This window comes from Colletotrichum jinshuiense, chromosome 10 (assembly GCF_051148585.1).
Source record: "Colletotrichum jinshuiense chromosome 10, complete sequence".
NCBI lineage: Eukaryota > Fungi > Ascomycota > Sordariomycetes > Glomerellales > Glomerellaceae > Colletotrichum > Colletotrichum jinshuiense.
The window spans coordinates 2682670-2695282 of NC_139303.1; the positions used below are offsets into that span (position 1 = coordinate 2682670).

Consider the following 12613-nt stretch of genomic DNA (forward strand, 5'->3'; position numbering starts at 1 on the left):
GATGCCCTGCATGTTGCGGAAGAGTAACCGCCCACGCTCATATGAACCCTGACGAGGAAAGGGTTGAAGGGGGGCCGCCTGTTCTCCTTCAACCGCCGCGGCGTCTTCTCATTTGCTGCACAGCCCCGATGCCCAGAAGGCCAAGACCGTACCAAGAATACCAAGACTTTGGCGGCCACCACGACATATTCTACCGCGTCATCCTGTTCGCTCCCTCTGCCCACCCCCGGTCGTCTCCCCTTCGTAAAAAAAAACATAGACATACACCCAGATGCCCAAAAGAGCCGAGAGAGTGACCTGGATGTTGTTCCTCCCCCCCCCTTTTCTGTGCACCTGAGCTGTTGGTTACCTGTCTCCATCCCCGGCTCATCCTCGTCCTCCATTCCGTCTCTCGCCCTCCACCAAACGAACACACACCACTCACTACCAACACCACCAACACCGCCGAAACCTCAGCTCAACACCGCCCCAGAAAAAAAATACACCCGACATCACACATCGCTGCCGACGACTAACACGAACTGACCGACCGACACCTCTGCGGCGATTCCGCACCACCGTGAAAACTCCCTGGCGGCGCCGGTCATGAACACTCGCTTCTCATAAACAAAACCTTCTTTCTTATTATTCCCTCACGACTTTCGCATCGTTAATCTTCCCTTCGACGCACTCGTTTGACGCCCAACCCCGATTGACCGACCGACCGACCGACCGACAAGCGATTTTCACTCGATTCAGGCCGTTTTCTTCTCATCGCCCTTTAACCACCCCGGCCTCCTTTCGCCAGCCGGCTCACTCATCGCCATGGTCACATCACTCGCTTCAGCCGCTTCCGCGGCCCTTCTCCTCGTCGGAAGTCTTCCGGCCGCAAGCGCGCAATATTACAAGATCGACTCAACTGGTAAGCATAGAATAACACCCCGGGGCCGTCATCCGCGATGCGATTGAACCGCGACAAACGGCTGCCCCTCCATCGTCCCGACAAAGCCATTAAAAAAAGTCACACCCCACTAACACCAGTTGCGTTCCCCTCATGCAGACAGCATCAAGTCGTCGGCAAAAACACTCGCATACGACCTCATCAAGCAGTACAAGGGCAACCTGACCGGCGAGATCCCCGGTATCCTGCCCGGCCCGCCCACCGAGCACAAGGGCGACTACTACTGGTGGCAAGGAGGCGCCATGATGGGCACTTACATCGACTACTGGAAGCTGACGGGCGACTCGACCTACAACGACCTCGTCATGCAGGGCATGCTGCACCAGACCGGCCCCAACGCCGACTACATGCCGCCGAACCACACCGCATCGCTGGGTAACGACGACCAGGGCTTCTGGGGCATGTCCGCCATGCTGGCCGCCGAGAACAAGTTCCCCAACCCGCCCGAGGACAAGCCGCAGTGGCTCGCCCTGGCCCAGGCCGTGTGGACGACGCAGGCGAGCCCGGACCGCCACGACACTACCTGCAATGGAGGACTTAGGTGGCAGGTGCCCTTTTCCAACGCCGGATACAACTACAAGAACAGTACGCGAACCCCGACCCCCCCGACCCCGCTGGTGTTTTGGCCTGTGTGAGACAGAGAGGAGGCTCGCGCGCGCCGGGGCGGATGGAATAGATGAGGGAGAAAGAAAGAGGATATGCTGACACGTTTTCGTAGCCATTGCCAACGGATGCTTCTTCAACATTGGCGCCCGCCTCGCCAGATACACCCAGAACGACACGTACGCGCAGCACGCCGAGAAGACCTGGGACTGGCTCTGGGGCGTCAACTACATCGACCACGAGAACTGGAACGTTTACGACGGCGGCCACGTCGAGCACAACTGCACCGACGTCAACAAGCAGCAGTTCTCCTACAACGCCGCCATCCTGACCCAGGGAGCCGCGTTCATGTACAATTATGTGAGTTTTTTCCAGCTTTTTGTAGTGGTTGTGCTGGTGCTGGTGGTGTGCAACCATCCAAGCCACAATCTCATAAAAATGGGAGGGTGTCGTGGGCTGACCAGAGACAGACCAACGGCTCCGACGTCTGGAAAGGCCGCATCGAGAAGCTCACCGAGTCGCTCTTCCTCAACTTCTTCCCCAACAACACGGGCTACGAACTCGCCTGCGAGGGCCGCAAGGGCCAGTGCACCGCCGACATGCTGTCGTTCAAGGGCTACGTCGCCCGCTGGCTCTCAGTCGTCACCCAGATCGCCCCCTTCACCAAGGACATCATCCTGCCCGTGCTCAAGGACTCGGCGCAGAGGGCCGTCAACCAGTGCACGGGTGGCGAGACGGGCCGTGTGTGCGGCTTCTACTGGAACGATGGCGTCTTCGTCGACCCGGCCACCGACAAGACGTCTGGCGCCGGCGAGCAGATGAACGTGCTGGCCGCCGTGTCGAGTCTGCTCATCGAGGCCGCCGAGCCGCCCGCCACGAACAACACCGGCGGTATCTCCAAGGGCGACCCGGACGCTGGATCGAACAGCAAGGACAACATCGAGCCGGAGCCCATCACCACGGCCGACCGCGCCGGTGCGGGCATCCTGACATTCATCGTGCTCGCCGGCGGTCTGGGCACGTGGGGATGGATGAGTTTGGTCGACTAAAAGGGGAACCTTGGGAGGCGGGAGCCACGACGGGATGATGAAGTGGGAGAGGCACACCTGCGTGTGCGTGTGTGGTCCTAATGGGGGCTGTTTTGATTTGTTGTACGGGTTACATATCTGGATGCGCATGGCATGGCGTTCTGGGTAAACACTGCAGGGGAACTGCTAACTACTTACTACTGGCTACCACGGCTTTTTTCTTTCTTCCTTTTCAATTTCCTTTTTTTCTTCTTCTTTCTCTTTCTCTTACCTTCCGGCTTATCCCCCCCTTCCTGTCATCCCGTTCTACGGACCTCCCGCTTGATGATCCGAGCTCGCGTGGGAGGTAGCTGCGTGTATAAGGAAACAGCCTCGGGCACATGTAGATTTGTGTACATTTTTGGAGAGTTGGTGGACATGCACAGACAAGACAGGACAGTCCTGTTCCGGCACTGCGGGAAAACCTGCAAACAACTGTAGCAGTCTCCAGAAAAGAGAAGAGAATATAAAAAGAACAAAAACCCTGGGGATCGGGTATGTCCGTTCATCTGGTCGTGTGGGCGGGCGCGCCGTCTGATGTTGAGTGCGTGCTTGCAAGGGTGCTCCATGTGCCATGGCAAAAGTCTATCTGCGGCCAACTATACTTGGAAGAGAAAATGGGCTGGGACTGTGCGTGTGGGGGGGCGTGGGGGGGCGTGTGCCAGGTCGTCGGCGCGTCGAGTCAGTTCGAGAGTATTTGCTCGTGTGGAGCAGTAGCAGCAGCAGCGTCACAGCTTCATTGCTGAACATCGCCTCTTCCCGGCGATGGAGGTGATGGAGGCGATGGCTTCATGTGGCTGGGTATGCTTCTACCCTCTGGGAAGCTCTGGGAAGAGAATGAAGCATACCGGCGAGATGACTTGACGTGTTTCGAACCTCTTTTGGCCTTGACTATGTTGTCAAGATATGATACAGGCTCGCTCGCATCGATCCTCCCTGGAGAGTTCGGATACGTGAGATTAACACGTCGAAATGCAACAAGCCACACGGCCACCCTCGGCCCCGAACCAACAGTCTCTCGAAGCTGTCTAATGCCGCCGCCATCCACCCGGTTAGCTAGAGCCACCTACTCCATCACTGCGCGGCCGGAGAACATATCCCACGAAGCCCTCACCCCGCAACGACCTCCTTCAAGCTACAAGATAAGCATGGAACCCTGTCCGGCCTTTGGAACCCGGACCGCCGCCCGCCAGGCGAGGTCGAACCACCCTTGCGGGCTAGTGTAGGTTCCCGGCAGGCCTGGTTGATGCGTTTATTTCGGGCCGCAGCCGACGAATTGCGGGGCTCGCGGTGCCCGCCGCGGCCATCGCTCTCGTTGACATGGGGATCGCTGTCTCGGGGGGTGCTGCGGTAGCGGTCCCTTTTTGTGCTTTGCCATGTGTTGTCTTCCGGCTCTGCAAACGACGGGTTCGAGAGGCGCCAAAGAGTCGGGCTTGCATGATGATGACGAGGGCACATTATTTCCCTCCTCGGGTCTACGTGTAGGGCGTGAGTGCCACCAGGAGCGCAGAGTTGGACATGTTTTTGCTTGGGACCTGACATGTGATGTGGTGTTTTTTTGTTGTTGAGTTGCGCTTGTTATTTCACAATGCCTGGCTTTTTCCCACCCCGCTTGGGACATTTCCTGGCGTAGGGTTGCCGAATAAACGATGAGTCGCCAGATTCATTACGAGTGAACTTGGTTTGCGATGTTCCATCAGTCTTCGATATCAGGTGGCTTTCACATGACGCAGAACTACCCCCCGCCAGGTGTGCCGCGGCATCTGGTACAACGAGGACTTTCGGAACTGTCTTCTTGAACTGTGAAGTCTAATTTTTGCAGGCGCGCCACTTTCAGAGGAGAGATTGTTGCTTCAATAAGCTCGAATCAAGCTATTTGGCGACAAGCACTGGCCATATGAATAAAAGTGGCGGGTAGAATATGACATTACAGCTATGATACAAATTGTTCCTAAACACCAAGACGAAACACATTTGCAGGGTTGCCGTGGAACTTTAGTATAGAATTCCTATCTTTTACTACTTTACGACTACTTGAGTAAAAGACCATATTTGGAAGTAACATGAAACGTGTATAGGTATCTTGAAAAGTCCGACCTATTGCGGTGATTGCAGAATCATACGTGGTAGATCTCTGGTGGGTGTGCTGCAGCCCGCCAAGATCATTTAATATCCTCCCAGACCATGAACCAGCTCTTCCGGGGGAGTGATGGGGGAGGAAATCAACCAGTGTCGGCCCTGCTCTCCGTCTAAGAGCCGGTGCTGAGGGCGCTGCAGAAGGTGACGACGCCTCCCCAGAAGCTGCCCCCCGTGCTCTCCGACGGCGCGAAGTCGCGGTGGTCCCGGCCGCCGACGCTGGCGCTGACCATCTGGGAGCCGCTGCAGTGCTCGCTGTTGTGGCCGCGGGTGAACTTGATCTCGCCCTGGGCGTCGACGCACTCCCTGGTGCCCATGGTCTGGTCGGGGACGAAGTTGACCGTGTCCTTGAGGACGCAGGCGCCCCAGGCGACGACGGCGTAGCTGTCGGTGAGCTCCTTGATGCCGCAGCCGCCGGCGATGCAGTACAGGTTGTCGCCCATGGCCTCGACGCGGTTGTTCGTCTCCACCGAGCAGGTGTTGGCCGTCTCGTCGTAGTTGACGCGGACTACGCAGGTATGCTTGTTAGTTATGCGAGATTCTGCTTCACCACTCGTACCTCCCCCGGGTGGGTTGGCAGCGCGGTATGTTATGGGAGGCGGGGAGGCTCTACGTACTCAGGTGGTCGTAGCTGGGCTTCTTGGGGCCTCCCAGGTCTTGGGGCAGACCAAACATCGCCTCCCAGCGGCAGTCCTTCTTGGACTGCACGTTGGTAACCATTTCGTAGATTTGCTTGACAATGTTGCCCGGGTTGAGCGGGCACTCCTTGCAGGTTGCCTGGCGCTTTGCCAGCTCGGAGATGTACCCGGCCTCGACCTGGGCTGCGAGAATGCTGCCGGCGAGGAGCAGGTTTCCAGAGTTGAAACGCATTTTGGAAGGCTGGTGTGGTGGAAGGAATGTGGGCAAGGAGAGGCAGATGGAAAAGAAATGTAGTTGGTAAGAGAGAGTGTGCGTGCTTGTGTGGTTGCAAAGAATGAATGAGGCTGTTAATCAACTGTCCTGCATCATCTTGGAACCAAGTTCTCCTTATATACAAAGCTCGCTGCCTCCATGGCAGAAGTTCTGCCGCTGGATTTGAAGCTATATCACAGCCAGATCATTGTTCGCGTTAAACAAAGTTTGCCAAGCATCAGGAGTAGACAGGTGAGGTTGTTCAGCCAGAGTCAATGGTGGGTGGCATTGCGTTCTACATCAGACGTTCGGTGGCATCCTCTTCTACGGAGGTATGCGCAGTCGGCGATTGCCCACCTGGAGCTGAGCCTTGGCTGCAGTGCTCCAGCTGCAGCTCCCCGTGGGTTGTGCTGTTGCTTTGTCCATATAAAGAGAGGCTATGTGTTTATGTGCCATTTTTAGTGACTGCATTGCTTCTTGGCAGGTTTCACAAAGAATGTTGGTGATATTGCACTGGCACGCGACAGTTTTGACGCCTTGCTGCCGAAGGGCCGGTAAGCCGGGGCTCGGATGGCTCCGATTCTAGGCCAATTAGTGACGCCCGAGCAAGTCGGAGCCGGATGGCTCCGGCTTTCAGGCCTAATTTGATGTCCGACATGTCCGTCCATTACTCGCCCCCCTACCACGTCACTGTTTCAGCAGAGCTTAGTACAACTGATCGACAATTCTAACTTTCGGTGGCATGCAGACAGTGGGCAGAGTTTGGACGGGTTCGGGCACGCCGCCAGCTCAATGAATATAAAGTCTGACTATTGTTATGATCTACAACAATATCGAAAGCCTACCGGAGATGCATCATCACATAGTTGCCGCCGTTTAATTTCATCCACAGATCTCCTTCTTTCCTTCTCCTCAAATTATTTCATAAATGTGTTTGTCTGAGATGTGGTTTTGGTCCCTTATATATTCCCCGTATGTATTTTTGGGGCTGGCCGGAACCGTTGGATTACTCTGCCAGAATACGTGCAAGCGAATCCAACTAGAAAATGATGAACGTCTGAAAATTCCGTTTCCAAAAATGACCTAAGCATACCTCCAGCAGAACGACGCCGCTGGGGCTTTCTTGGTGATCCCCTCAATCTTGCTCAACTTGGCCGCGATTGTGGTGCTGAACGCCGCAATGTCCTGCTGCGGGAAGTCGCGACGCGCTAAGGCAGCCTTCCGCATGTTCGTGGCGTCCCGGATGCTCCTCGCGCTCAGGATCCATCCAAAGATGGACAGCGGGATCGATTCAGGGGTTGATACCACGCTATAGATGCCCATTCCGATGTTTCCGGTCTCGCTCAAGTAGATCATGGCACGGCCAAAGCCGGTCATCCCCAAAGATCCCAGCGTCTGTCCCAGCACGGGCAGGATGAATAGTAGAGCGGAGATGAGATTGACGATGAACTCGGTCTTCTGGGCCTCCTCGATGTCCTCGGCCATCTCGACGACGTTTTCCATGTTGTCGAGGGACTCTTGGATGATGAGGATGGGCATAATGACGGCGTCGACTACGTCGACTCCGTTCTCGGAGGCGTCAGTGTACTGGCCGGACATGATCTCCAATAGGGTGGTCGCGAGGCTGTCGACAAGTGCGGTTGATTCCGAAATGGCCTTTTGCACCGGCGTCTTCGGGTTGACCACATCCGACTCCTTGAAGCCGTCCACCTTGGGCGCATCGAACCAGAAATTCTCGTAGTAACATGACTCCGACATGCCCTCTAGCCCACTTCTGGAATACTGTATGGCACAACTTTGTGATAGTTCGCCCACGATCCACTGCAGCTTGGCAAGGGGAAGCCTTTCCTCCGGCGCACCAACAGTGACTGTCAAATTCGACCAGAAATTGTCCCTGTCGTTATTGCGGAGCTTCCAGTAGATGGACTTGCTGTAGTTCTCGCCCATGCCCCAATCCGACGTCTTTGGTGGGCATGTCTCGGAGAAGTTGCCCCATTTCACTCCCTTGTCATAAGGGCTCGCAGGCGTGCACACGTCGGTGCAGTGTTTGCAAGTGTTACCAACAGTCCCAAGTTGGTCGCAACTGAGGCAGCAGGCGTACTGCTGTGTGACGGTGCAGTCAAAATAATCGGCGCCCTTGGTCCTCATAAAGTCCTCGACCGTGGCTGGCGCGTTCTGGACGAGGTATTCGGAGTATATGTTAAAATACCTGTCGTAGCCGCCCTTCATGATTTCGTCGTAGCGCTTGACCGCCGCTTGCAGCGTCGTCTGCCCGACTTCGAGGATGTACTGCGCAGCACAGCCTCCAGGGATGTCATTGCTCGCTTCGATCAACTTGTCGAAATCTGCAAAGGTCTTGTCGCAGACAGGGGGGACTTCATCATCCTTGGGATCCGGTTCGTATGGCTGTCCGTCCCCACTTCCACCTCCCCCTCCGCTTCCGCCACCCGATCCCGGCTGGACAGGCAAGTTTGGGTTCACGACATCGCCGTCATCGCCCGTCCGATCAGTCATGGCGCATGATGGGTTGAACCAAGTCTCGGCTTGGTTGTTGAATGTGCCGATGATGGAATGCATGTCTGCCCTACCGTTGCCGTCCAGATCAGGGTAGTACATGCAGGTGCCGGCGTGGTTTCCATCATAGACGGGGTCTGTGATCTTTCTCCAGAAGTAAAGGGACCCCGCGAGGTCGCCCCGGTTTCCACGGCCTCCGTTGTACCAGACGTGGCCGTCGCCGTTGAACTTGTCGACCCAGATCATATCGTCTTTGCCGTCGCCGTTGACGTCGGCCCATCTGAGATTGGCGCGGTCCTTGTCCTCCACGAACTTGATCTGACCTACATCTTCCCAGGTGCCATCGTCATGATGTACCCAGCCGGATACGTAACCATCCGGCCTGATGCAGAGGTAGTCGCCCCTCTTGCCGCCTTCAATGTTGGCAAATCGAACAGCCACTATGTCAATGTTAGTAAGATCCAACCTCATATGCTTGCACCGAAAGGGTACCTACAGTCGTGAATGCCGAGTCCCCGCCTTTCCTTGCACTGAACCTGGGGTGCAGGGTTGGCCACATACGTCCAGTCCCAGCGACCGGTCAAGGGATAAGTGTTGAGCCATACTTGTGGCGAGTTGTTCTTGTCGGGATCCGTGTAGACGATATCGCAGGTGCCGTCTCCGTCCCAGTCGACGAGATGGAGATCGCGGCGGTCAGCGTCCTTGCCGAGCCACTTCTGAGGCGACCATATTTCCAATTCACTCGGTCCCCAAAATGACTCGTCACCAGAGATCCGGTCCTTCCCTGCGTTCGGGTACAGTGTCATTCTCCCTGTTGAGAGAGTCCAGACATAGTCCATACGACCGTCCTTGTGACCGATCATGTTGCAATACTTGTTGCCGTCCGCCAAAAGCTTTGAGCCGCCCATTCCCTTGTTCTTCCAGACGTGGATGTCGAACTTGTGCTTTCCATCCGTGGTGTTCGTGTGCTCCATGTAAATGTAGTCCTGGCGGCCCAGAAGGCTGAAAGCCATAGGTTCCCCGAAGACGCGGCCAAAGTGGATGCGGTCTCTATTCCTGTCCCCGGTACCGAAGCCAGCCATGCCATTGTGGGTTGGACCGTCGGTGGCTTCGCCAAGGAAACCCTGCCGCCAGGCTACATTGAGGCCGTTCCCGAGTTCGCCCGACGCGCAGCTTCGGGCGTTGGTCCATGTGTATGTTTTGCCATCATTGTCGAGCCAAAGCCAATCATCCCTGCCGTCACCATTGATGTCTTCGAAACGCACGCCGTGGACGTCTCCCATCCCCTTGGCCGTGAATCTCAGGCCGAGTGCCTGCCAATACTGTGGTATGTCGTTGACCCACCCGTTGCGCCAGCACCAAACGTTGCCACTTAGAATCGCAGTGTCAATGAAACCACTTCTCAAGCAGAAACTTGAATAGGAACTTACCTATCGTCCAAGTGACAATAGTCTCCCCGACCGTCGCCATCAATGTCCGCGAGAACGATGCGGTCCTGCTTGAAGCCCTCTGTGTCCTTTATCTTGGCTGAAGCGCTCACTCGCTTGAATGTTGGCGGCTTGCTGCCCGAGCCGTCACCTTGGTTTATTGATAGATAAAGATTCCCATCAGGGTCAATGCAAACGAGGTCATCAAGCCCATCAGCTGTTTTGAAAATATCAGTTCAGCACCAAGACGAATGATGGCAGACGTGGCCAAGAGACTTACCGTTCATATCAATGAAGCGTACACCTCGAGGAACGCAGTACAAGTCAGGATCCAAGTCTGCAATCTTTTCAAAATTTCCGCCACCGTTATTCTTCCAGACGCCGTAGGCATGGACTCCTTCGCTCTTTTCGAACCAGCCGAGCAGGTCATCACGGTCTCGGGAGAAAAGCCGTGCAAATCGCCACTGGTTGCGGTCCCAGTCACTGGTGACGGAAAATAGCAAGCCACCGTACTCGCTGGCGTGCTTATAAATACCGTCATCCCATCCAGAGCCGCGCTGCGTGAGCCCACCTGCGTAAACCCCATTGCCAAAGGCCTTGTCACAGCCGCTTGTTCCAGTCTCGGCCATCGCGGCTGGCTTCTTGATTTTGCCACCTGAAGAGGCCTTCAGGATTGCGTTGTAAAAGACGTTGGCCATCTTACGGTGACCCTGATCACTGTGGTCAAAGTAAGCTCGTGTGCTAGGTTACATCAACTACGGGGCGCAATTAGGACCATACTTGGGATGAATGCCGTCGCTGCCAATGTCGCGACCGAGAGCAATCCAGTTGGCCGCAGCATCAGGCTCTGGAGGATCCATGTCGGCCATATATATGCACTTGCCAGAAGCCGCAAGCTGTGTTGCGAGAAGACGATATTGCTGGTTGGCAGTTATTCGATTCAACGCACCGCCCGAATCAGATGTTGGAAGAATAGTTGAAAGCATGACGCTGCAGGGAATAATGAGCGTTGAATCCGTGACCATCTTTGGTTGAGTACTGTGATAACGCACCATGTATCAGCCATGTCAGGCGCTCCCCAGATGTCATTCAATATACCCCTCATCCGCTCTCCAATATTGTTTATGTCGATATTTCGATTGCAGTCGTTGGTTCCAGCGTTGATGACGACAACATTGGGCTTGTAGCCAAGAGAACTTTGCAGGTAAGAGCGGACCTCACTGACAATGGCTCCAGATGTGGCCTCGTTATCCTGTTCGAGTCAATAGCGGTAATAGGAAAAGGCCACGGCATAACAGGGCATACCCAATCTTGCATGTCCCCATTGTGTTTTGAGCCAACCATGTTGACTTTGTAACCGTCATATCGGAGAGCATCTCGAAGCGGTTTGCGGAAGCTACATATGGAACGTCAGCATTATTCATCGTAACATCTTTGACTGTATCCAAGAAAATGAGGGCGTGAAATCTACCCATTGCCATTGCTTGATCCCACGCCAAAGACGATCGAAGCACCAAGAGCCAAGATTCTCAGATCGTCGACCTTATCTTGACGAGAGACTACGGAGCGGTGGCCAAAGTCGGCAAAAGGATGGGTACCTCTTGCAAAAAGACGGTCATGATCGTCTCCGAATCGGTCATGAGGCAAACTAGACACACTTTCTAGCAACCCAAGAAAGAGGGAAAGAAACAAAACACAGCCGAGCTTCGGTAAATACTGCATCTTGTCCACGATGCGACATATGTTGGACTCAAATGCGCTCTGCTGTCTCTGGCAGAATCAAGCTGGCTTTGTCGTGGGCCTTTTGAATCTAGTCCCTGTCGGCTTTAGCTACCATCTTATAAGATCGTGTTTGTGAACCCGCGGAATGTCACGGCACGCGGCTTCGCCAAGTTTAAATCCACCTCTTCGTGAATCTCACCCCACATGGCCACATGGGTTCTGTAGAGGATGACAGACAGCCCACTCTTCCTTCTGGCCGGTTTGTATTTTGAGATGCAGCATGGCTAGGCCTGTCTTGGGTGTTATCCCAGTTGACTAAGGCCGACAGTTATCCGCGTAACAAGGTCGATTCAGCACATTCGCCCCAGTCCGGACTTTTTGAACAGGGATTTGAACATCTGCCTGAGCGACACTTGCATCGGTCTATTGACGGTATCTTTAATTTAACGTTGGCTTTGCCGTATCAAGTCTAGTCTTCCACGGAGGAATAGGGACTTCGGTAATTCTTGGCATCTGCAAGGCACATCCTCAATTTCCTCTATCCAGATAACCCGTTCCTGGTGGATTCGCGATATCCAGGCAACCCTTGGAGCCCCTGACCCCTGTACGTTGCAGTAAATGCCGAATTATGGGACTTTGGCGCACAATTGCATGTTGTTAAGCTTAGTATGCGGCCTGGAATACTTTTTTGGGTAAGGCAATGGTTGCAACCCTTGCCTCAATCCATCTCTACAACAGCTACCTTGCCACCTTGTGGCATCCCTGCCCTGACTAGAAGCATTCTAGGCAGTCGAATAAGCCAGCTGCGCAATGTCTCATTTGCCCTTCTAAACCTTACTTACAGGAAATAAATATGTACGAAGTTTCGCAAACTTGGCGCCGTTCAAGCCGGCTTGGCTCAAAGAAAAGGCAGCAGCATTATGAATAGTTCCGTCCAGGCCGGTCCATAGGTCTGCCAGTAGGCATTCCTTCGGCGCAGTCCTCGCCTCATGATATTGGAACTTTGGTATTAGTTCAGGTCTGGAACATCATATGGACGGAGAGCACCGAGAATCGAGCGAAACCCACATTCCGTTCAACAATAACATCCTCGTTGCACCGTGTATCACTGTCATCGTCGGCTCACGCGGCAAGACCCTCTGTGCAGAATTTCTTCTTAGGTTTTGCAACATCCCGTCTAATTTTCCCCCGAGCGTTGATCAAAGTCTAGGGCACTTGCCAGGCTGAGACTTTGCATCAACTTTCCACAATCCATCTTTTGGCGTCCTAGTACGTTCACTGAAGCTTCCATCTGACACCGACCTTTCCATCAA

The 12613-nt window shown here is 54.6% G+C and overlaps 3 protein-coding genes across 3 annotated transcripts; 1 reads left to right on the forward strand and 2 right to left on the reverse strand.

The window, feature by feature from the left end:
• Window positions 1–804: 804 nt before the first annotated feature.
• Window positions 805–2592, forward strand: EsH8_X_000683 (glycoside hydrolase; the record flags this gene model as incomplete). The annotated part of the gene is made up of 4 exons (XM_083274771.1): window positions 805–901; window positions 1040–1525; window positions 1659–1903; window positions 2014–2592. The coding sequence occupies 4 exons, from the start codon at window positions 805–807 to the stop codon at window positions 2590–2592; spliced, it is 1407 nt and encodes a 468-aa protein (XP_083120163.1).
• Window positions 2593–4859: 2267 nt separating this feature from the next.
• On the reverse strand, window positions 4860–5616 carry EsH8_X_000684 (uncharacterized protein; the record flags this gene model as incomplete). Its single annotated transcript, XM_083274772.1, has 2 exons — window positions 4860–5254; window positions 5364–5616. The coding sequence occupies 2 exons, from the start codon at window positions 5614–5616 to the stop codon at window positions 4860–4862; spliced, it is 648 nt and encodes a 215-aa protein (XP_083120164.1).
• Window positions 5617–6720: 1104 nt separating this feature from the next.
• Window positions 6721–10922, reverse strand: EsH8_X_000685 (uncharacterized protein; the record flags this gene model as incomplete). Its single annotated transcript, XM_083274773.1, has 7 exons — window positions 6721–8591; window positions 8648–9522; window positions 9582–9795; window positions 9859–10295; window positions 10359–10568; window positions 10631–10830; window positions 10884–10922. 7 exons carry the CDS (start codon window positions 10920–10922, stop codon window positions 6721–6723), a joined length of 3846 nt encoding a protein of 1281 aa, XP_083120165.1.
• Between the last annotated feature and the right edge of the window lie 1691 nt (window positions 10923–12613).